This window comes from Artemia franciscana, chromosome 1 (genome assembly GCF_032884065.1).
Source record: "Artemia franciscana chromosome 1, ASM3288406v1, whole genome shotgun sequence".
NCBI classification, from domain to species: Eukaryota; Metazoa; Arthropoda; class Branchiopoda; order Anostraca; family Artemiidae; genus Artemia; species Artemia franciscana.
This window is the reverse complement of record NC_088863.1, coordinates 43,868,954-43,894,615: the sequence shown is the minus strand read 5'-3', so window position 1 is coordinate 43,894,615 and position 25,662 is coordinate 43,868,954. Positions and strand designations below refer to the sequence as shown.

The window sequence follows — 25,662 nt, the reverse complement described above, 5'->3', positions numbered from 1 at the left end:
ATATATATATATATATATATATATATATATATATATATATATATATATATATATATATATATATATATATATATATGTATATTTATATATATATATATATGTATATATACATATATATATATATATATATATTTATATATATATGTATATTTATATATATATATATATATATATTTATATATATATGTATATTTATATATATTTGTATATTATATATATATATATATATATATATATATATATATATATATATATATATATATATATATATATATATATATATATATATATATATATATATATATGAAGAATCGTTTTTTATAGTTATTCTAAAATTTTAGAACTTTATTAAGGTTAAAGCTGCCCATCAAAAGTAACAAACCTGGGATATTGTGTCGGATTTTTTAAAAATTAGAAGAAAACATCCCTAAAAAGGGGAGTAATCTATCGAGAATATAATACCATCATATTCAGCATATCAGAAAACCATGCGACGGAGATTTCAATTCCGTCTCTATCTATACATTTTCTTCTTTTTTTGAGAAGGATGACCAGGGATGTGTGTTTCTTTTCAGAAGCATTCACATCAAACTAACAGTACTAGAATGTCGAGAGAAGGCTCACTCGAACGGAAATGGAAAGTCGTATTGCCGACTGAAGTTGTAGTATAAATTACAAGTTAGTAAAGTTGCGTTTCTGCCATTTGGTTGCAGAATAAAAATTATTTTGGCCAAAAGAAGGCTAGATAGATATCGAGTGAAAATTTTGAGATAGCCAATCAATTTAAAATCCTCGAGAAAAGTTATTGAGCTTCCCAGTTTTAGGGACCGCAATGCCGCCCAGTATCGTATTCGGTCCTAAGAATTCATGTAGTCAATGCAGGATAAGCTGTTGATATCGACAATTATTTTATAGCATCATTTAACTAAGTTCATACATTAGAGGCTTTCTTTTATTTATTTTTATTCATTTCTGTTAGTGGATTATCATTACGCATCATCTTGTTATGGAGGGGACTCACTGAATCTTTATATATGTGGGGCGAGGTCTTCTGTAAGGCCCTTGCATTTTTATGAGGGAGGATTTTTAGGGGGTAATTTTTCAGGGAAATTTTTCGGGAGGAATTTTCTAGAGGGAACTTTCCAGGAGAAACGCCATTCCACTTGATATTTAGAAGGATCTTGTGCTTTAAAGCTCTAATTTTAAATTCCGATCAGATCCTGTGACATTGGGGGGAGTTGGAGGGGGAAACCGGAATTTTCGGAAAATGTGAAAATTGGGGTATTTTTATCTTACGAATAGGTGATCGGATCTTAATGAAACTTGATATATATAAAGAAGGATCTTGTGTTGCAGGTGCTCCATTTTCGACTCGAATCGGATCCGGGGACATAGGGGGTAGGAGGAGGGAAACTGAAATCTTGGAAAAGGTTTAGAGTGGAGAGATCGGGATAAAACTTGATGGGAAGAATAAGCACAAGTTCTAGACATGTGATTGACATAATTGGAACGGATCCGTTCTCTTTGGAGGAGCTGGGGAGGTGTTAATTTGGAAAAATTAGAAAAATCGAGGTATTTTTAACTTAAGAATGGGTGACCGGATCTTACTTAAATTTGATATTTAGAAGGATTTTATTTCTCAGAGCTCATATTTCAAATCCCAACCAGATCTGTTGACATTGGGGGGTGTTGGAGGGGGAAATCGGAAATCTTGGAAAACGCTTAGAGTGGAGGAATCGGGATGATGCTTGGTGAATAGAATAAGCAAATGTCCTTGATACGTGATTGACGTAACCGTACTGGATTCGTTCTATTTGGAGGAGTTGGGGGAAGAGGTTCAGTGATTTAGCGAGTTTGGTGCTTCTGGACATGCTAGGACGACGAAAATTGGTAGGTGTGTCAGGGAGCTGCACAAATTGACTTGATAAAGTCGTTTTCCCAGATTCGACCATCTGGGGGCCTAATGGGAGAGGAAAAATTAGAAAAAATGAGGTATTTATAACTTCCGGTTGCTTGATTGGATCTTAATGAATTTTTGATATTTAGAAGGACATCGTGACTCAGAGCTCTTATTTTAAATCCTGACCGGCATTAAGCCTCTGATCTTCCTTTTAAATCAATCTATTGATTCTTAGAATTTTGTTAGAGCTCATACCTTATGAGCTCTTGGCTCTTAGCTCTTCTTGCCTCGTCACAAGTGCCATATGAACTCTTAGCTCTTGTTTTTATTTGTCTTTATTCCCCTTTGGCTGCTGAATTTCGCACTTGGGTAAATTTTTGTAGGGGGATGCTTCGAGGGATATTTTTCAGGGGAATTTTTAGCACCTGTTTGAATTTTTCTTAAGGGGGAGGGGAATAAGCTGCGTCCTAAAATTCCTAATGAAGAACTGTAGAAGGATTATTCATTTGAAGTCGGACTGAAAGTCACAAAACCAACATGACAGTCCAGAAACGAATGTGCATTATTGCAGGGCTAAGATTTCGTCAATTATTTCTATTATATTGATCGGCCAAAATGATCTGCTTCAGCCAACAAATCACATTTTATAGTGGCGCCTAATCATAAACAAGTAAATCCTCCTTCAATAACATTGCCGACACTCGAAACAGTTGATAAGTTTTATCTACCTTTGACGCCATCTTAATATTGACAGTGATCACTTGTTATGCTGCCGATACCAAGGGCTGACTAGCTCTCGTTTGCTCTAGTTTCAAAAGATTATTGGGAATTTGGAAGTGAGGCTAACTCCTGAACCAGCTGGAATTCCATACTTCAACAGTCTGATTGCTCTGACTGCTCTTTATGGGTGCAAGACTTGGACCCTGAAGTCATAAAACAAGCAGAGCCTGCTTGTGTTCAAGATTCGGTGTATCAACCCCCACCACTTTGCAACGATAAAGTACACAGACCTTGTGACAAACGAGCAAATGCGAACAATGGTTGAAATCTCTCGACCCAATTGCAAATGGCAACAACTATGATGGCTTGAGCTTGTCAGAGGAATAGACCAATGTTTTTTATGGCCCTTGGTATTAACCAAGTGTCATATAGCAATCGCCAATTCTGTCTGTCGGTCCCGGTTTTGCTACTTTGGGCACTTCCAGGTTAGCTAGAACGATGAAATTTTGCAGGCGTATCAGGGACATGACCAGCTTAAATTAGAATCGTTTTCCAAATTTGACTATCTGGGGGGGAGTGGGGGGCCGGTTAATTCGTAAAAAATAGAAAAAATGAAGTATTCTTAACTTATGAGCGGGTGATTGGATCTTAATGAGATTGGATGTTTGGAATGATATTGTTTCTCAGAGCTCTTATTTTAAATCCCGACCGGACCTGATGACATTGGGGGGGGGGGGGGGAGTTGGAGGGGGGAAACCTAAAATCTTGGAAAACACTTAGAGTGGAGGGATCGGGATGAAACTTGATGGGAAAAATAAGCACAAGTCCCAGATACATGATTGACATAATCGGAACGGACCGCTCTCTTTGGGGTAGTTGGGGAGGGGGGGTAATTCTGAAAAACTAGGAAAAATGAGGTATTTTTAACTTACGAACGGGTTATCGGATCTCAATGAAACTTGATGTTTAGAAGGATATCGTGTCTTAGAGCTCTTGTTTTAAAGCTTGACCGGATCTGGTGACATTGGGGGGGAGCTGGGAGGGGGAAACCTAAAACTTGGAAAACACTTAGAGTGGAGGAATCGGGATGAAACTTGGTGGGAAAAATAAACAAAAGTCCTAGATACATGATTGACATAAACAGAATGGATCCACTCTCTTTAGGGTAGTTGGGGGGGGGGGGGGTTATTTCTAAAAAATTAGAAAAAATGAGGTATTTTTAACTTACGAACGAGTCATCGGATCTCAATGAAATTTGATATTTAGAAGGATATCGTGGCTCAAAGCAATTATTTTAAATTCTGACCGGATCTGGTTACATTGGGGAAGTTTGGGGCGGGGGAACCTAAAATCATGGAAAACGCTTAGATTGGAGGGATCGGAATGAAACTTGGAAACTTGGTGGGGAAAATAATTAGAAGTCTTACATACGTGATTTACATAATTGGAACGGATCCGCTCTATTGGGGGGGGGGGGGTAATTCTGAAAAATAAGAAAAAATGACTGTATTTTTAACTTACGAAGGAGTGATCGGATCCTCATGAAACTTCATATTTAGAAGGACCTTGTAACTCAGATCTCTTATTTTAAATCTCAACCGGATCAAGCGTAATCTGGGGGTGGGGGGGGGGCAGTTGGGGGGGGGACCGGAAATCTTAGAAAATACTTAAAGCGGTGAGATCAGGATGAAACTGGATGGGAAGAATAGAAACCTGTCTAAGATACTTGACTGACATAACCGGACCGGATCTGCTCTCTTTGGTGGAATTGGGGGGAGGGTAATTTTAAAAATTGAGGTATTTGTAACTTAAGAAAGGGTGACCAGATCTTAATAAAATTTGATATTTAGAGGGATCTTGTGTTTTAAAGTTCTAATTTTAAATTCCGACCAGATCCTGTGACATTGAGGGGAGTTGGAGGGAGAAACCGGAATTTTTGGAAAACATGAAAATTGGGGTATTTTTATCTTACGAATAGATGATCGGATCCTAATGAAATTTGATTTTTAGGAGGAATTCATGTCTCAGAGCTCTTATTTCAAATCCCGACCAGATCTTTTGACATTGGGGGGAGTTGGAGGGGGAAATCTTGGAAAAACACTTGGAGTGGAGGAATCGGGATGAAGCTTGGTGGATAGAATAAACAAATGTCCTTGATACGTGATTGAAAGAATCATACTGGATTCGCTCTCTTTGGGGGAGTTGGGGGGAGGGGTTCAGTGATTTGGCGAGTTTGGTGCTTCTGGGCGTACTAGGACGATGAAAATTGGTAGGCGTGTCAGGGAGCTGCACAATTTGACTTGATAAAGTCGTTTTCCCAGGTTCGACCATCTGGGGGGCTAAAGGGAGAGGAAAAATTAGAAAAAATTAGGTATTTATAACTTACGAGTGGGTGATCGGATCTTAATGAATTTTGATATTTAGAAGGACATCGTGACTCAGAGCTCTTATTTTAAACCCTGACCGGCATTAAGCCTCTTATTTTCCTTTTTAAATCAATCTATGGATTCATAGAATTTTGTTAGAGATCATAGCTCTAACTCTTAGCTCTTCTCGCCTCGCCACGAGTCCATATGAGCTCTTAGCTCTTGTTTCCCGAAAATAAACCCTCAGAGAAATGTTGGATGGACGAAAATCCTGAGGAAGTCAACGGAAGATGTCTATTGAAAACCTCAACACCCGATACGTTGTGCAGCTATTCAGAAAACCACCTAATATATCGTTGTATTGAACGCTGGTTCGTCCCATGTCGAAAGCAGTAGTCTAAATATAACCTCTGAACATGGATAAGACCTAAATAAGTAGCACATCAGTCACATGGCACACCAGAAGTCCAGATCTTGTAAGGAATATTATGGGTAAAACGTGAACTGAAAGCGAGTTTTCATATTTTATGCTGATAAAAACCGCTTTCTCGGTTCTGTATTGGTTATTTGGCTTTCCAGTATGTCCGTAAATTACCACATGAAAACCAAGCTTTAGTATACCTGGAACCTGGAACCTGCATGCCTTAGGTATTTTTTTCATTTTCTACAAACGTATGGGAGCTCGCAATAGAGGACTAAAGGGGTGAAATATTCCCCTAGAACACAAGGTAAGAATTATGAGCAAAAAGGAATAAAAATTATATTCAGGGAACTTGTGGAAAGTCTTTAGGCATATTTATCTTCGAAGAAAACATTTCGTGGATTTTTTAGTGTAAGTAGGCCGCACACACTGATTTACCCGTTTAGTTCGCATGCATTATTGCACGCACCTATTTTGTAGTTGGCACAGCTTCAAAAAAGATCATTAAATACGTTAATTATAGGATAGATGTCTTCGTGAACATATAAGAAATTATAGAAAATGTCAAAAAACTCGAAGTCTATGGGGGAGGGTTCAGGTCTGACAGCCTGCACCCTGGGCAATTTCCTGGATCTGATCTTTTCACTTTCAAGATTTTGAAGCTTGGCCGAAAGCTTTCAAACTCAACGCCCTAAGTTCTGAAACTTAATCTTTTTCGCCTTTTATAATTTCTATAGTTTATTTGCGTTCCAAATGAACTATTTTCCTATGGAAGTCTTATAAATGTTAGCTGAAAATTTGTAAGTCATTCTCAAGACCAAATCAAAATGCGAAGTTTAATTAAATGTGTTTTTCGTAGAGGAGAAATGAACTGTTGTGAAAACCTAAATTTGGAACTTCCGACCGTTAAGTTGCGACACCACAGCACCATACCACCTCAGCCTAAAGCGTGTAAAAGGTTTAGCTGGGGTGACAACACTAAATCCAATCATGATTACATAAAAATGAAATAAAAAAGTGACTTCTGTTTCAAGACTTGCGTAAATAACTTAATAGGTAAGATTTCAGCGCAAAAGCCCGCGGGCTATACCAGAATAGCAGAACACAAAACACGACTACAAATAAGCCCGAAGAACAAAATACACATTAAAAAAAAAAAAGGTTATCATTTTAGCCGACAAACAACAGCCGTAATAAAATAACTTTATTATTTTATCAAAAACGCACGTTTATTGAAACTTTTGGTCTTGTTGATGGTTTTAACAGGTTTTCGTCCCAGTTTGGTCTTGTCGTCTAGTCTACTGACACGTTAATTGAATTTCCTGCCGTAACCTTTTTTCGTTTTTTTTTCAGTTTACTCTCATTTGCCATAGCTATATGATTCAAAACATTTTTTTTTCTTGCCGTGTTATCATAAAATATAAAAACGAATTTTAAACAAAATCGTAGGCTATTTTGAAATTCTTAAAAATTTAACAACTTAGGTTACGAGTATTTCAAGTTACTTACCTTTTTTTACATAAAAAGGATAAGTTTTCTCAAATGAAAGTAAAGAGAGATGTTAAAATTTACAACTATATCTCAATTCAATGACCCTTTCGGGCACAGTGGGGCAGCATTGTATCGGGACAATAAATTATACTTAAGCGTAAAAAACGAGGAACTGAGGAGAAAAAAGCCCTTTCCCAATATGCGAAATCATTTCTGTTTGTTTTAAGTTTTAGAGTTTTTAATATTGAAGTTTAAATGTTTTTTTTGTTTGATTAATTTTAAGAAAGAAACTTTCCATCCAAAGAGTTTTCAAAGAAATGTAAAGAGCTATATTAAACTTAGGACCAGCAGAAATAAAGTCCTAGAATAATTCAAAACGACCAGAAATTATCATCAATGAATAAATGAAAGCCAAAACGAACAGAAACTGAAATAAATGATACATAAACTTGTTTTGTCATTATTTGAATATCATCACTTTTGCGAATCTTGTGCTAGTAAATCTTTCTGTGTTCCAAAGAGATTGTGTGATTATTTTGTTCATTATATGTTACTTCCGTATTACTCAAAAGTTCTTTCAAGAAGTTGTGCCAATGATTGAGTTCCTTATTTTTTTTTATAATTGGAATTCAAACAATTATATTATCTGAAATGCTGGATTACAAAAAGAGAAAGAAGAGACTGCGAATAGGTACAGTCAGTAGATGCAAGTTGCAAAGTATTTCGAAGAAACGATGGTCTTTAGAAAGTTGGATACCAACCAAAAGGAAGTTCAGATACGGAGTTTCCAATAGAATGAACAAAAATAGCCACATTCCGGCAGGTTCCTGCAATTGATTTTGAAATGACCCAAGGGAAAGAAAAAAGGAAGCTAGTGTGAAAAAGGAGGGCTCGATCAAATCTCTTGCGCTTCAATGGAACGGGGGTCGAAGGTAAATTACATATGAAAATGAACATTTGAGGCTGCTCTACTGACAGTACTAACAAAATGGGCTAAATGGCCATATTCTTTCAGATCTTGTTGCACTTCAGAATGACAGGATTAGGATTATCTTTTGGAGTTATATTATGTGGATATTGAATTTTTCGCCTTTTTTGATCAAGGAAGAAGGAGACATACGCCATAAAATAGAACTTCCGTTTAAGCCTCTCGCAGTTCAACTGAACGGGGGTCGAAGGTAAATTACATATAAAAACGATCCTAGGTGGCAGCTCTATCTGACAGTGCACCAGATTCCTTCGAGTCTTTTCAAAATGAGAGAATAGGATTATCTTATAGAGTTACAACATGGGAACATGACGTTTGTCTCCTTTTTCGTCGAGGAAAAAGGAGACATATGCCATAAAATCGGATAATTTTTAATTCACTCGAAATATTTGAATTTAATTTATACCACTGAAAAGAACATAAAAAGTTGGTTTAGAAAATTTTCTTTTGATCTCCATTAGATCCATCAACAAACTTTTTTCCGTTATTTGGCTCTCCTGAAAAGTTACAAAAATGGCATATGTCGCACTTTTAATTATCACAGTCAAACTATAGTTGGCTTAGTTAAATATTTAGATAATGTTTTGTCTTCAATTTGTTCAACTGTTTTGAAAGAAATATTAGAAGTCCAAGTAACTCGTCATGACCTATAGTTGACTTCACTGTAGTCAAGGTCAAGTCAAGTACCGTACCCTAGCATCAGAAAAAAAATTCTTTGTCACACAAAATAATTCTCCTTTGTCCTCTGTTGGATTTCCTCCTTCTTTCCTTCTCTTTTAAATTTCTTCCCATTTTTTTTTTATATGAGATCAGTAGTTTTCTGGGCTAGAGCGTATTGGCTCTAGTATGATGATGTGTTATGATGACTATGAGTATGATACTTTTTAGGCTTGGAGAAGCTGTAGATCAATTTTTAGGAGTAAAAAATTGTGGTTTTAGGAAGCTTGCGGAATGTGTCGATCAAATTATCGGTATTAGATTAATAATTGTCATCAAATACCTTTAGTCCTCAGTTTTATAGATTATGAGCAACCGTTTGATTGAGCTGATAGAAGAACTTTAGCGTAAGTCCTATCCTCTCATGGTATTAAATAAAAAAAAACAGTTTTTCAACTGAAAGTAAGGAACAACATTAAGACTTAATACAAAGAGGAATTAATACGTATACGAGTATCCCTCGTTAATACCTCGCTCTTTACGCTCAAGTTTTACTTTTTGTTCCAATTATTTAAGATTAACTATTGGAATAATAAGCTTTTTTAAAAGTAAAAACAAAATATCGTAAAGAACGAGGTATCAAGGAGGGGGCGACCTCGTCATATGCGTAATAATTACTGCTTGTTTTAATTTTATGTTGCTTCTTATTTTAGTTTAAAAAACTTATTTTTTAATTTAATTTTTTATCGTTTTTCAAACAATGCCAGGAAATCTGGCTCTTCCTCAATGGAAAATTGCCTTCCCCTGCGAAAAATATCTCGATGGAAAAATGCACTTAAGCAATCCCCATCCAGTAAAATCCCCCCTCCCCCCAAAAGAAAAAAAATTGTATACTGCCCAATCACCAATACTATAACCTGTATAAACATTGGGTAAAGTTCTAAGCTTGCAGCATTTCCCCAGGGACTCACGAGGGTCAAATCATTCTCAAACCCATAGTTATCACATCTTTGGACTGTGCTGAACAAAATGACTATATCAAAATTTTGATCAGGTGACTCTGGGAACAAAAGGCCAAAATGTTTGGTCACTTACAATGGGCACTAGAACTTTTTATTTCCGATCAAATGAACGCTCTCCTGATCCACTAGAATCACTGATTCGATACAATCATCACTAGAAAAGAAAAAAAAGAAATAAGCACGCATTTGTGGTATTTTTTCAGGGGAAAAAAGTGCAAAATTCCACATTTTTGTAAATAGGAGCTTGAAATCGTTATTGGAGTTCTCTAATATGCTGAATCTCATGGTTTGACTTTTATTAAGATCACTTGATGTTTCGAATGTGTGTTACCCCCTTTTTCGAAAATTGAGTAAATTTTCTCAGGCTCGTAACTTTTGATGGGTAACAATAACCTTGATGAATCTTATACGTTTGAATAAGCATCGAAATTCGATTGTTTTTTTTATGTATGTATTATTATCAAGGCTCTGTTTATTAGAGTTTTGGTTACCATTGAGCCGTATCGCTCCTTACTTACAGTTCATTACCACGAACTGGCTATTTCCGAGATTAAATACATTGCTGTGGTTAGGGTAATAAATGAGGTTAATAGCTGGTTTCGTAGTAAATCAGAAGTTAAGCATGGTTGCGCTCTATACCCAATAGGTAATAGGAGAACAAAGGCAATAGGAGACCATGGAATAAGATGGGGGTTTAAAATTCTTCTACAATTAAATCACGCTGATGATCCGACGAAAATGTTAGCAAAATGAATGATCTTTTAAAGGTATTAAAATTTTTTTGGGGGGGATGCAAGAATAGGTTTGAAAGTTAGCGTTAAGAACACTAAGTCGCTAAAACTAGGAATAAGTGAAGGCGAAAGGGTGATGTTGGATAACGAGAAGATCGATCAAGTGGGCAGCTTCACTTACCTATTTAGTATTGATAGTGAAGATGTTGGGTGCAATGAAGATGTTGAACGTGGAATAGCCGAGACCCAGGGTGATTTTTCCCTGTTAAAGAAAAGTTTGGAAGAATAGGAAAATAAATCATTGAACCAAGATAAGATTATTGAAAGCTACATTGATGACAGTATCAAGTATGGTTCTGAAGCGTGGTGCTCTGAAAAACGAGGAGGAGTTGCTAAATGTTCTCCAGAGAAATTGTCTACGGATTATTTTCAAATAGTAAAGCTACATGAAAAACGTTCAATCATTCTCTCTAGGGCTATATAATAATAATAATAATAATAATTTTTTTATTACCCACAAACACACAAAAGTATAAACAGTGGAGTACAGAGAAAAAATTAATAAACAAAGCAAAAACAACAGGTCAATAGAACAGACGAAGTATAGCTGCATTGATAACTAGAAATATTTACAAGCACAGTATAGACCGCCGCTCATCTTTCGCATTCATCAAATTCATCATTTATTAATAACCCACAAAGATAACCCTATGGAGAAAAGAAAAAGCTAACGAAATTAACAAAACGACCAAAAAAAGGAACTAAATACTTATCCTACATAATACATAAATAACAAGAGAAAATATAACTAGACTAGAAAGATAACTTATAAGTAGGATAAGATTATGCAGCATCGCCCCATACAGGGAATTATTCTTGCAGAGAGATCGGACATAGCGAGACAGCCGATTTTGGACGGCCAGGTATGGATCATGAATGCCATATCTTTCACTAATCCAAGAGTTTCTAGTCCAGGGTGGTAGGCCTAACAAGAACTTACAAAAACGGTAAAAGCATGACCGGATGGTACGTTTATTCCGATCGGTTAATAGAGCCCAAAACGGGGAAAGACCAATAACATGTGGCTGCACCAGCGCATTGAAAAGTCTTGCTCTGATATGTCTATTATAATTTGTCTTGGCAGATATGAGTAGGCCATAAGATTTGCGGATCTTGCTGGTCAAATGTTCAACTAGCAGTGATCTCGTAGGTTTCACATCACAACCGATTGGGAGTCCGAGGTAAACTAAACTAGGCGCTGGTCTCACGACACTATTTCCAAGTCGAATATCAGGAACGTCATCTGAGCTTTGACGGTTGAAAACAACAATTTCGCTCTTACTTTCGTTAAAAGACAGGTTTATTTCGGAATAAGCGTTTCTTAGAATATCAAAGTTCTTTTCTATCATCCCAAAAGAACGGCTTAAATTCAGTATATCATCGACATAATTTAACAGTGATATATCTCTACCTCTAAACACAAGACTCATCTCAACATCTTTTTGTGATTCTACAACACTATTATTGTAAAGGGTAGGGGAAGAAACTGCACCTTGCCGTATGCCTTTTTCCAGAGGAACTACTACAGCCGAAATTTGTGGACCATCAATTGTCGGGACTTTAATTCTAACCTTCAGTTTCTTATATAAATTTCGGAGTGGTAGGACGATTGATCTGTCAAGGCCACGTTTGAGCGTACACGACAATATCTGAGCATGGACGCCAGAATCGAACGCTCGGCGTACATTATGACTAGCTGCTATAACCCTTTCCCCTGTCTGATCACACTTTAAAAGTACATTACAAATGAGATGGTGAACATGTTCCCTACTAACAGATTGTTTAAAACCAAATTGGTTATCAGGGCTTTCACAGACTCTACATAACTCATCAATAAAAAGAAGCTAAAAAATTTTGCAAAAATGCTGGGGCAACTGTTATGGGGCGGTGAGAACTGCATTGAGCAGGGTCTTTTCCTTTCTTTAATACCGGCGTGACAACCCCAACACAGAAGGAATCTGGCACTAAACCGCAAGTGAAGATCATCTGTTATAACAGAGTGAGATGCTCAAGGACCCTTTGGCTGCCATGAGCTAAATGCATGCCACAAATTTGGTCAATGCCTCGCGAGAATTTCTTCTTTTTTTTAATTATCGCCACCCGAACATCAGAAACAGTTACCACAAACCCGAGTGAAGGCGATGCTTCACTTAACAGGAGATCAAGGTTATCTTCATATTTCGACACAAGCTGACCGTCGGGTGCTGCAAATTCTATTTTGTAATAACTATTCCACTGTTCTTCTGTGGGCCAGAGGCTGGGACCGTCGCAATCACTTCTTTTTTTCCTTTTAAGGAAATTCCACACGACATTTGGCTCACTTTTCAGCGCGTTACTATTTTCGTCCAGAATGGTAGCATTGTGCTTCTGCAGGCATTTGGCAAACTTTCTTTTCAGATAAATCCGCACCGTATTCACAGCACCTGACCGGGGCTTTCCTATATCCATCCACATTTTGTGCCAAAACTTAGAAGCATGACAAATATGAGCTAGGAGTGGGGTTTCTTTCCAGCGTGGAACTTCAGTACCAATGCGAACCCTGCGTTGTGGTACCGCAGCACGTTCAGCGACTCTCAAAGCATGGATTATTTCCATGCAATATACATGTAAATCAATATGTTTTTCAGTGATTTCTAGACTGAAAATCGCTTGTAGAAGGTGGTAGGGTACCTTGATCCTTCCCATAATTAGCGCATTTAGAGCATCTCGGGGAAGCTTTATAGTTATTTGCAGTATGGCCGTAGCACTGGCATTTGTAGCAGTGGGTAGGCAAAAACTTGTACTCAGTTATGGGTAGACGCTCGTAACTAATAACAAGGGGATTCTCAGTGGCATACTTTAGGTGGTCACGTGACTCAAACTTTAATCTAAAAGACCTCGTACTTCCTAACTGAACAACTTCTGTACAGTTATTAGCGAGATCACGTAGGTCACTTTTAGATGTTCCGTCAGGCACTCGGCGTACTGTACCGAAAAAGGCAGGACTCTTCACCTTAGCATTAATGGATTGGTCTCCTTTGTTTAATGCATCTGCCAGAGTATTGGCGGCACCCTTGTCCGACAGAACTACTTGCCATGCATCCCTCCTAGGCCTCAAAACAACTATGCTTGATCTGACACCCCCACAAGCTGTATCCAGGAAATCTTTTCGAGCGTCAGGATTATTCAAGTTTTTTGGTGGATTTTTCACAATAACTGAATAGGACGGTTTTGCGTGTGGGGGAGGTTTCATTTCAGAAATAGTCTTTCATTTCAGACTGACCTTGCTTAATGGTGCTCAGCGAAGCTTTTAAATTCCATGTAGAGTCCATTAACCTTTCGAGTTAACGTAGCTTTTGTCTCCCCTGGCACACGTGGGACCTGATTGGCTCGAAAATCAGATACTGAGGTAGGCTGATCTTTTTCTCGTCACAAAGATCAAAAGCTCGAACCCTATCGCTTACATTATCAGTCACTTTGGGGCGCTCAGTTACCCTAGTAATAGAAGCGTCAGCCCACAAAATCTTCTTTGCTTCAATTAACATCTCTCCTTTGTAAATCGCAAGCAATTTTTACGATATTATCAGCTGAACAACCTGCATTTCTAGTCCGTGAAATGAAATTCAACACGGGATTCAAGACAAGTCTTTCACCTGGCATCATCCGGTGAAATGATCAAATTTCATCAAAATTCGTGGGCGGGGCCACAACAGTTGTCAGTAAGGGCAAGAGCAAATCAGGTAGCAATATTCACAAGATGTGTTCACGGCAAAGACTGAATGAAGACTTATCAAGATAATCTTGAATTCTTCTTTAATTCTTGAGGTAGACAGAAACTGTGGGAAGTGCAATACCCAAATCACCTGTTCCCAGCAGTTTAAGGATTAAAATCCCGCCAGTACCAATACGGCCTCTTGATCGTTTGATATTGCTCTCTTCTGCACAGTTTATCTCCGGAAGTACACGAAAAACGGCTACGCTAGCGTATTCTATGTTGTCAAGATACAGCGTTTGGTAACTGCGCACTTGTAGCAACTTTATAAATTGGGAAGAAGAAGAAACGCTTGGATTTATTTTGTTTGTTTTATTTGTTTGGCTAATCCTCTTATTTGGTAATCCCCATGGGAATAGAGAAAATTTACTAACTTCAAAATCCAGGTAAGTAGAATCAAATACTGAGGGAAACCACTCAAAATGACATTAAAGGATAAATATAAGCTGGAAACATCAAATATGAGTAGAAATAAATGTTCTGTCTCACAAATCTAGCCAATAATCTTGTATTCAGTTTTCACACCACCCGGTTGCAGTTGCTGCTGTAAAGTTATATATGAAAAAAAGATTGACATTGCTAGGATACGCTCTGCGGATGAAGGATGACGGATTACCAAAGATTGTCCAAGTCGGCCAATCGTCTATGGCCAAAGAAAAAGCAGGTTGCCCCAAATGGGGTGGGATGATGTAACATGGAAATATTTTAGTTAAATAAGAACTTCCGGGAGAATATAAAGAGGGAGGCTTTGAATGGATTGGGATGGAGGAGGGGCGTTTGTAGCTGTGATGGCCTCAGGTAGCTTGGGACCTTAGTGAGCTATTAGTGGTAGTAATAGTAGTAGTAAGTAAGTAAGTAAGTAAAATATTTATTACCCGTATTTTTCACATGGAACAAAACGGAGTACAAAGAAAAAAAATAAAAGAGAAGAAAAACGGAGAGAAATTTAAAACACAACATGGAAAAATACATAATCAAGAACTGTAGAAATGTTTAAGCCAGGGGTAGTTCCATTTTGCCTGGAAATTAGAAATCAACCGGTTTACCGCGATACTGGGGTCTGCAATCCTGTGTTTATCAATCATATAAGTATTTCTCGTCCACAAGGGGCATCGCAGCAGAAACTTCGCGAACCTAAAATTAAGGGACCGTATAATACACTTATTTATTTATTTTCAAGCCCATCACTACAGATAAGCAAAAAGATTTATTACAACATAATGCAAAGAAAGAAAAGAAACTGAATATACGACAGACTTTAATGAATGAATATCTATTATCAGAATTATGAAGGATCCTCCAAATTTCTGTAAGATTAGGAAGGACACTTACAAAAATTTGAAATTGTTTACAAAACAAGATGCATGTTAGTAAAGTGACACGCACGGCTTGTCACTATACTAATTAGTCAAAACAGGGCCTATAGAACTTTTTCTTTCTTTCTGTATAGTCAATACAATTCTATTTTCCTTTTAGCTAATTCAAGTGCTCAATCATCATGGGTATCATGCTCCAAAAAATATGTCATCATGTGTACATCCTGTGGCGGATTTGGTGTGCTACTTGGTGCTCTTTACATTGCTTTATATTTTATTCTTCGGTCCCATACCTCATCATTGCATTACTTCGAAACAGTTCCTACTTATATTGCTGCTTTAGTTGTAAGTTTTAATTTATTTTTGACATTTATAGCATAGTAGAATAAGTTATTAATTGTAGTGAATATTTAAATGTTTTTTTTAACTCAAACACAACAAAAGAAAAATAAATAAATAAACTTTAACAGTCATTTGAATAGAGTATCGTATGCTTATTGATCATAGTAATAGCGTATAGCCAAAATAGTTCAGTAAATAAGGCTAAATGTCCAGCCTTCGTGAGCAAGTCAGGAAGTGCTTTTATGGCACTTGGTATTAACCAAGTGACATATAGCAATCGCAAATTCTGTCGGTCTGTCGGTCCCGGTTTTGCTACTTTAGGCACATCCAGGTAAGCTAGGACGATGAAATTTGACAGGCGTATCAGGGACCGGACCAGATTAAATTAGAAACAGTCGTTTTCCCGATTTGACCATCTGGAGGGGAGCGGGTGGCCCGTTAATTCGATGTATTAAATTGAAGTATTTTTAACTGACGAACGGTTGATCAGATTTTAATGAAATTTGATGTTTGGAAGGATATCATGTCTCAAAGCTGTTATTTTAAATCCTGACCGGATCTGGTGACATTGGGGGGGGAGTTGGGAGGGAGAAACTTTAAATCTTGGAAAACACTTAGAGTGGAGGGATCGGGATGAAACTTGATGGGAAAAATAAACACAAGTCCTAGATTTATGATAGATATAACCGGAACGGATCCGCTCTCTTTGGGGTAGTTTGGGGGGGGGGGATTAATTCTGAAAAATTAGAAAAAATGAGGTATTTTTAACTTACGAACGGGTGATTGTATCTCAATGAAATTTGACATTTAGAAGGATATTGTGTCTTAGAGCTCTTATTTTAAATCCCGACCGGATCTGGTGACATTGGGGGGAGTTGGGAGGGGGAAACCTAAAACTTGGAAAACACTTAGAGTGGAGGGATCGGGATGAAACTTGGTGGGAAAAATACACACAAGTCCTAGATACATTATTGAAATAACCGGAACGGATCCCCTCTCTTTGGGGTAGTCGGAGGGGGAGTTAATTCTGAAAAATTAGAAAAATTAAGTATTTTAACTTACAAATGGGTGATCGGATCTCAATGAAATTTTATATTTAGAAGGATATCGTGTCTCAGAGCTCTTATTTTATATCCCGACCGGATCTGGTGACATTGGGGGGGGGGGGAGTTGGGAGGGGGAAATCTAAAACTCGGAAAACACTTAGAGTGGAGGGATCGGGAAGAAACTTGGTGGAAAAATAAGCAGCAGTCTAAGATACGTGATTTACATAATTGGAACGGATCCGCTCTATTGGGGGGGGGGTGAATTCTGAAAAAAAGAAAAAAAGGAGTGATAAGATCTTCATGAAACTTCATATTCAGAAGGAACTCGTAACTCACTCTCATTTTAAATCTCAACCGGATCAAGTGTAATTGGGGGGAGGGCTGTTGTGGGGGATCGGAAATCTTAGAAAATACTTAAAGCGGTGAGATCGGGATGAAACTGGATGGGAAGAATAGAAATCTGTCTAAGATACGTGACTGACATAACTGGACCGGATCTGCTCTCTTTGGTGGAGTTGTGGGTGGGGGGATGTAGTTTAGAAAATTGAGATATTTGTAACTTACAAAAGGGTGACCAGATCTTAATGAAATTTGATATTTAGAAGGATCTTGTGCTTTAAAGCTCTAATTATAAATTCCGACCAGTTCCTGTGACATTGGGGGGAGTTGGAAGGGGAAACCGGAATTCTATGAAAACGTGAAAATTGGGGTATTTTTATCTTACGAAAAGGTGATCGGATCTTAATGAAATTTGATATTAAGAAGGAATGCATGTCTCAGAGCTCTTATTTCATATCCCGACCAGATCTTTTGACAGGGGGGAGTTGGAGGGGGAAATCTTGGAAAACACTTGGAGTGGAGGAATCGGGATGAAGCTTGGTGGATAGAATAAGCAAATGTTCTTCATACGTAATTGACAGAATCGTACTGGATTCGCTCTCTTTGGGGGAGTTGGGGGGAGGGGTTCTGTGATTTGGCGGGTTTGGTGCTTCTGGACGTTCTAGATCGATGAAAACTGGTAGGCGTGTCATTCGACCATCTGGGGGGCTAAAGGGAGAGGAAAATAAGAAAAAATTAGGTATTTATAACTTACGAGTGGGTGATCGGATCTTAATGAATTTTGATATTTAGAAGGATATCGTGAATCAGAGCTCTTATTTTAAATCCTGATCGGCATTAAGCCTCTTATTTTCCTTTTTAAATCAATCTATTGATTCATAGAATTTTGTTAGAGCTCATACCATATGATCTCTTGGCTCTTAGCTCTTCTTGCCTCGTCACAAGTGCCATATGAGCTCTTAGCTCTTGTTCTATGGGGAGGGGAGAGGTTAAGTAGAAATATAAAGAAAATAATTTTGAGGCCACTCTTTTCCTGTTTTTCCGAGAGTATTGTTTTGATCGTTCTGGGGAGGGGATTGGAATAGTCTACAATCGCCATCTATCCTGAATATCGATATGGTTCACTATTTATAAATATTTAAACCGCACTACAGTGAATCTCAGAGAACATTCCGCCACATATACTATGAATCGGGGAATGAATTCCCCAAATTGAGCCATCTCTCCTTTTTGAGCCATCATCCTAAGAAAAATTTAGGAATTTAGGCCTATTAATGCCACTTTTCCCTACCCATATCCTAATGAATTCGGTGGCGTCCCTCCCCTATAAAAATTGAACTTATATGTACCTTGGTTATTGTTAATTCGATAATTGTTGCTCAACTCTTAACGGGCAAGTAAGAAAAGTTAACAAATTGTTCCGGAAACTTTGTATATGTCAAAGTCCCATTATAACTTGCAGTAAATTAGGCCCAATCCTGCTCTTTTCCTTTATCAAACGGTTTATGATTTTTTTTATTTTTTTTCTGTTGACAATCCTGGTTAAATGGCTGGTATTTTTCTTGTCAAAATATGTAATTGTATTTTTATCATAGAGAAATCAAAGTTGTTTTGGTGGCCATTGTCCCCTTTTTCTCATTAGTGGGCTTGGGGACTTAATTTCGTCTTTTCTGACCCACAAATTTTTTTTAGTGACTTATAAAACTGCGTTGTTTTAAAAATAAAATAGTACCGAATACCGGAATCCTTTTGTTCCAGAAAAGACGACACCGATTCCCATATATTGTCTCCTATTTATATAATTTTGTTTTTTTGTGCTTTCATCCAAATGCTTCTACGGTTGAATTATACTAATATACAAGAATTTTTTCCACGAAACAAGTTTTTCAAAGAAATGTAAAGAGCTACATTAAACTTGAGGCTAGGGTAAATAAAGCCAATTAGTAAATCAGGTTTAAAACAAACGTAAGTCACTATCAATAAATAAATGAAACCCAAATCGAACTGAAATTACAATCAATAATCAAGTTAATCTTAAAACGAAGAGGAATTACCACAAAAAAGAATATGGCAAACGCACCTTATACCTTGTAAAGATCAGAATCTCACATGCGCTTTCCTGAAAAATATTCTTTGTTTGAGCTGCGGGTTTTCATTTGTCATAACGCAATTAGAAAAAAGGAAGGAAAATCATCATATTACCAAGAGTAAAGAAAAAATAATTGATTAATACAAAACTTCCCAAAAATGAAACTTTTCAAAGAAAGTAAAGAGCCATATTAAACGTAAAACCAGCTGAAATAGATTTCATGATAATTTTTAACCAAAACGACCATAAATCAAACAGTTCGTGGTAACGAACTGTATAGTAAGGAGCGATCCGGCTCAATAGTAACCAAAACTCTAAAAAATTGAATTTTGATATAAATAGCTACATCGAAAGAATTGCATTTTAATGCTGATTTTAAATATATAAGTTTCATCAAGTTTAGTCTTAGCCATCAAAAGTTACGAGCCTGAGAAAATTTGCCTTATTTAGGAAAATAGGGGGAAAACACCCCCTAAAAGTAGTAGGATCTTAACGAAAATGACACCATCAGATTGAGCGTATCAGAGAACCCAACTGTAGAAGTTTCAAGCTCCTATCTACAAAAATGTGGAATTTTGCATTTTTTGCCAGAAGACAAATCACGGGTGCGTGTTTATTTGTTTTGTTTTTTTGTTTGTTTTTTTTTTTTTTCCCCAGGGGTCATCGTGTCGACCAAGTGGTCCTAGAATGTCGCAAGAGGGCTCATTCTAACGAAAATGAAAAGTTCTAGTGCCCTTTTTAAGTGACCAAACAAATTGGAGGGCATCTAGGCCCCCTCCCACGCTCATTTTTTTCCCAAAGTCAACGGATCAAAATTTTGAGATAGCCATTTTGTTTGGCATAGTCGAAAATCTTAATAACTATGTTTTTGGGGATGACTTACTCCCCCACAGTCCCTGGGGGAGGGGTTGCAAGTTACAAACTTCAACCAGTGTTTACATATAATAATGGTTATTGGGAAGTGTACAGACGTTTTCAGGGGGATTTTTTTTTGGTTTTGTGGGTAGGGTTGAGGGAGGGGGCTATGTGGGAGGATCTTTCCTTGGAGAAATATGCCATGGGGGGAAAAAATTCAATGAAAAGGGCGCAGGATTTTCTAGCATTACTATAAAAAAAAAACAATGAAAAAATAAACATGAAAACGTTTTTTCAAATGAAAGTAAGGAATAGCATTGAAATTTAAAACAAACAGAGATTATTACGCATACGAAGGGTTCTAAAAATACTTTAGCATAAAGAGCGAGGTATTTAGGAGGAGATAAATACCTCGCTCTTTATGCTAAAATATTTTTAGTGATTTCAACTATTTATTCTACGGCCTATTTGATTCAGGGGTCATTCTTAAAGAATTGGAACAAAACTTACGATTTAGTGTAAAGAGCGAGGTATTAACGAGGGTACAAACCCCCTCGTACACATAATAAAAATATAAGAATATAAAAGTTTGTTACGTAAGTTAATTCTTAAGTTACGTATATTTTTTACTAATAAAAACGTTCGTTGAATATTAAAAGTTCTAGTAGCCTTTTTAAGTAACCGAAAAATTGGAGGGCAGCTAGGCCTCCTTCCCCACCCCTTATTTCTCAAAATCGTCTGATCAAAACTAAGAGAAAGCCATTTAGCCAAAAAAATTAATATACTAATTTCATTTCAATAATTTATGTGCGGAGAGCCAAAATCAAACATGCATTAATTCAAAAACGTTCAGAAATTAAATAAAAAAAAACTAGTTTTTTTAACTGAAAGTAAGGAGCGACATTAAAACTTAAAACGAACAGAAATTACTCCGTATATGAAATAGATTGTTCCCTCCGCAATCCCTCGCTCTTTACGCTAAAGCTTTTAGTTGTTTTAAAAAGCAGAATTGTGGCAAAGAGTCAAACTTTAGCGTAAAGAGCGTGGGATTGCGGAGGGAACAATCTATTTCATATACGGAGTAATTTCTGTTCGTTTTAAGTTTTAATGTCGCTCCTTACTTTCAGTTAAAAAAACTAGTTTTTTTTATTTAATTACTGTTAAAGGATGAATGAGACCTACACGAACTGAAATAAAATAAACGATCATAGCACAAACATAGAGATAACAGGTGCGGATACAAATAAATAAATGAATTTTAAAACGAGCAAAAATTGAATTGAATGTTCAAGTAAACTAAAACCGAACAAAAATCACTGTAAACTGGAGTTTAGCCACTTAGTGGAGGAAAAATACGGTTTGACCTCTGGGAAATTGCAACAGATTTTTTTCTTACACCAAAAGGCTGAGAAAAATTAGCTGAATAACACCTGAATCCCCCAGAATCCCCCTTGAACAACTGTCCAAAACCCAAAAAGAACGGGGAAAACAAAGTGGAGAAACCGATTTTCTATTTAGACATGTTTTTGGGTTTAAGTAGTGGTTTTCCACCAAATTAAGCATGACGAATCCGAATCTGACGTCAGGAATCAAGTCTTCCATACCGCAGTATCAATTATCACCTTCATGGAACGGAGGAGGGGTTTAAAGTATGCCGATCATTATTTGCCGGATTCCTGCGACTAAACGGTCATTTTATAGCAAATAAAGTTCCGTATAATCAAATATGAGGTAAGGGAGGTCAGAAAGCAGTTTTATTCACTATTTACCTCATTTCCACCTCTAAAGAGCCTGAAATATGAGAGGTTGCTAAGTAAAACATCTTCATATTCACTTCTTTAACCGAGATCGAAACTTCAGATCAGTCATTCATAAGAAGGAACGTTTTAGAACTCAGGTAAATTAATCAAAAGAACATTTTGATTTTATAGCTCAACCCAAGGCTAATTCTTCTTGCTGCTCGCCGTCGCTATTGTCCTCATCCTGTCTTGCTGCAGTGTTGACGCATTACGCCCCTTTACACTCCTTGCAGGCAAACCTGCAGGACAAACCGTTACGACGGCAGCTGCATCTGAGAGACTCGCGCCCGCTGGTTTACTAGCACCGCACCATTTTCATCAGGTTTTCCGGTGCTGGTGAAGCATCTGTCATTATGTGAAGATACATATTCCGTGACGAAGAGAGGCACCAACCCCACTCTTCGGGCGTTAGTGAGTTGGACGTGTCTTGCCACTTCATTGTTTGCAAGTAGCACCTGTAAAAGTGGTGCTTAGCGGCAGCCAAAGTTGGCGGAGGCCACTCTGCCTGAACAAATGCATTTGTACTTGCAACCCGCATTGTAAATGCTCCACCCGGACATCCTTCAGGGTCTTCTCGTTGCTTTTCCCTTTGTAGATGCGGAGAAAAGCTTTTACTCCAGCTTCGGTGATCTCCTTGTGGTTGGATCCTGGTGTCATGAAGATTTTGCAGGCATCTTTAAAAGTCCCATTTTTAAGTGACAAGGAAACCACTGCTGGTCTCCCTACGCCGTGAAGTCTAGATGTTGTATCGCAGCCAAATATTGCGTAGCAAACGAGTAGATTTTCTGCTTTTTCTGTTCTTAGTTTGCTCTTAATCCTTTTTATGTTGTACGCCCGTTGGTTATTTCCATGTGTGTCTTTCTGCATAAGGGTATCACATGCATCAAGCTTGGAATGGTACAGTAGAAGGACTAATAGGTCGGTGTCATTCCCAATCAAAGTTGTCGACGAAGTTTCAGCGGAACTGACTGCAGTTTGTGCAACTAAGACGTCGGCATCGTCCTGAGCATGTAGAACTTTGCATCCTGAGTTCGCCAGCCTCTCAGTAAGTAGGTCGATGTAGCGTTGTTCATTTTTTGGATTGCTCAGATATTCCTCCTTAGTTTTGACGATCTTCATGTTAGGACAGAATTCAATCGTTGGACACGACAAACCTTTGGATCTCTTCAGCGTCGTCGGTGTATCAGTGTAAGAGTCAAAAACTACCGCTGTCTGGCAGAAATGTTTTGTGACATATTCTACGTAAGATCCTGCCACCTTAGAGTACGTGGACCAGGCAGTACGCGGGATTTTTTGGACTAGCTGGCCACTATTTAAAACTCTCTTGGAGGTTTGTAATGTCACTGGACCATCGAGTCCCTCAATTTTCATAAGTGCATTTGTTAGAGAGGATTTGTCGGCTGTCCTCATCACAACAAACGAACTAAAGAGCGATGGTGGAAAACTACTTGTTCTCGTTAGTGAGAACCAAAGTAGGCATAGCAGATGTCCAAACTTTCCGCTGCAATTCAGTCATGCCTCTACCTCTCCTCAGACCGTCACTCGTTTTCATACTTCTTATTAACGTCTATTCTATCGGTAAACCAGGAGAAAGTGCCATCCAGTAGTTGTCAGTTTTTCAGATGAACAGGTACTTCTGCAACATTCTGTACTGCTCTGGGTTGTCTTTTCTCAACTGAAACATTGGCTGTACGAACATCAAAGTAGACTTCCGTGTAAACATTGTGACTGGATGCAGCAAAGTAAGGAAGCATTTCCAACAACGACTATAGATAAAGCTCAAGGTTGTCATTTCGTTCAGCTCTCAAGTTCTTTCTCGGGATTCCAAGTAGGTCCAGATAATGAAACCAAAGGCGGGCAGTTCTGGACTTGGATAATCAAACTTTTGCACTTTGAACTATTTCATAGGTGAGCACTGCTGCTTCCAACCCCTGAGCTTCGTCGATGACATCTCCTTCGAGGATCTATTCGTACTCCAGTTTTGCCTTTTCAAGGGTCTCTGGTAGCATGTCATAGCCATCAAACCCTTTTCTATCCAGTTCTCATAATGAAAGGTTCGCATAAAGGGCTACCTCCAACAGAACATGGCCTCACACAGCACGAGAGACAGCTTTGCCTTGTAACATACTACAGCCAGTGATAGGCGTGTATACTTGACTTTCCAGCAGTCCCAAATCATTCTTAAGGAAGCCAATGGCTCCTAGGAAATTCTTGCGTATGTGAAATTCACCTAGGACAGTAATAGCATTTCTTAAAGCACTTGTGGCAGGCTTTGCATCGATGGTACACTTCGCCTTTCAGCTCCTTCCAGCCCGCTCGTTAGCATGCATAAGTGTAGAATAAACACAGGGGATATCGCTCGGGTTGTGGTTGGCAATTGGCAAAAAACAAATATTCGACTTTCCCGGATGAGGTAGCATTTGGTGCATTTACCACATAATGGCCGACCGGCTCATGTACGAGCTTTTGAAAAAGCCAGAGGTGCGCCAGAGCGTTTCAACCTCCCATCCATTATCATGAGTGTCACCGCTGTTTGTCAACCAAACAGAAGTCCTTGGTTGCGACTTGGCGGGTTTTTTTATGTGTAAAATGGCGCGGTGCCGATTGACTTCATCTCATCTCCACTTACTTCTTGTCTTGGCACTGAAAGCTCCATTGCCGACAACTCTGGTGTAGACACTTCAGTGAGTCCCATTCCATGAAAGGTATTCAGGCCATCGATAGTAGCAATATCATGATCAACGTTGTCTTCGACATACTGAAAAAAAATGCGCTTTCTCTTCGGACTCTTCCAACAACGTTTGATTCACTGCTGCACATCTCTCAATTTTTTTTTTACCTCTGAGTGCAAAGAGCAGAAGAGATTATTTATTGTGTCAATTAAAAATCGGGACGAAAAATTGTGATGCAGCTGCTAAGCCAGTCCTATTTGTACAGGAGACTTTAAACCCCGTGGTCTGCATGCCTGCATGATAGCCTGTCCGATAGAAGATATTAGACAATGCGTTTCGACCCTCTATCGATGGAGGCAGTAGACAAAAAGCAGTAAGTTCAAACCCTTCCCTACTGACGATATTCCGTTAAGAAATTCGTAGGAATCCTTCCTCGTCGTAATGGATTTGATTTCATTTCTTATTACCCTTCCAACGACTTTGATGAGCAGATCATTTTCTTCGTTTTTACTGTCTGTTTTCACCTCTTGGTGAAATTCTCGTAATATCCTGTCAACCGTATCTCTAAATGTTACGAGTGTCTCTTTCCCGTCTGAATCAAACATAACCACTCGTTCGCCATACTCACTGACTGGCAAATCCTTGGCCTGACGAAAGCTGTGTGCCAAACTGTCACAGTCAGTTTCAGAGAGAATATGAGCCATCTTAAAATAGTCATCAGAGGTACAGGTTCCTCACTTTTGGCATAGCACCGAAGTGCTGCTTCGAGAGCGGCTTTCCTTGCACTATTGCACGGTCTTCCGTTCCGTTTCTTTGGTGTAGGCACGTCACTCACTTCTTCTTGACCACAGAATTTTTGTGGAATCTCATATCCTGTCCTGAAGTTCACTGAGCATGTTTAATGATAAATGGTATCTCCTGCATGAATGTCAGAAGTCTTTGAATTTATCCAACCAGGCACTGTCGGGGCCCAATGATCCTTCCTGCTCTTACACATTTCGCTGATCGAGTAGTCAAAGATATGATTTTCGTACTGCGTAAGCTTTAGTGAATTCGCGACTTGTGATCTTGCATATTTTCACTGCCTGACCACAGAA

General features: G+C 38.1%; 1 protein-coding gene across 5 annotated transcripts in view; it reads left to right on the top strand.

Annotated features, from left to right (window-relative positions):
* LOC136030079 (uncharacterized) overlaps positions 1 to 25,662 on the top strand; it is a 142,793-nt gene that overhangs the window by 47,831 nt on the left and 69,300 nt on the right. For all 5 annotated transcript variants that reach the window (XM_065708761.1, XM_065708752.1, XM_065708768.1 and 2 more), the window contains exon 3: positions 15,584 to 15,768. In XM_065708761.1, the coding sequence (XP_065564833.1) occupies positions 15,584 to 15,768 (185 nt within the window). The remainder of the gene's footprint in view (positions 1 to 15,583; positions 15,769 to 25,662) is intronic.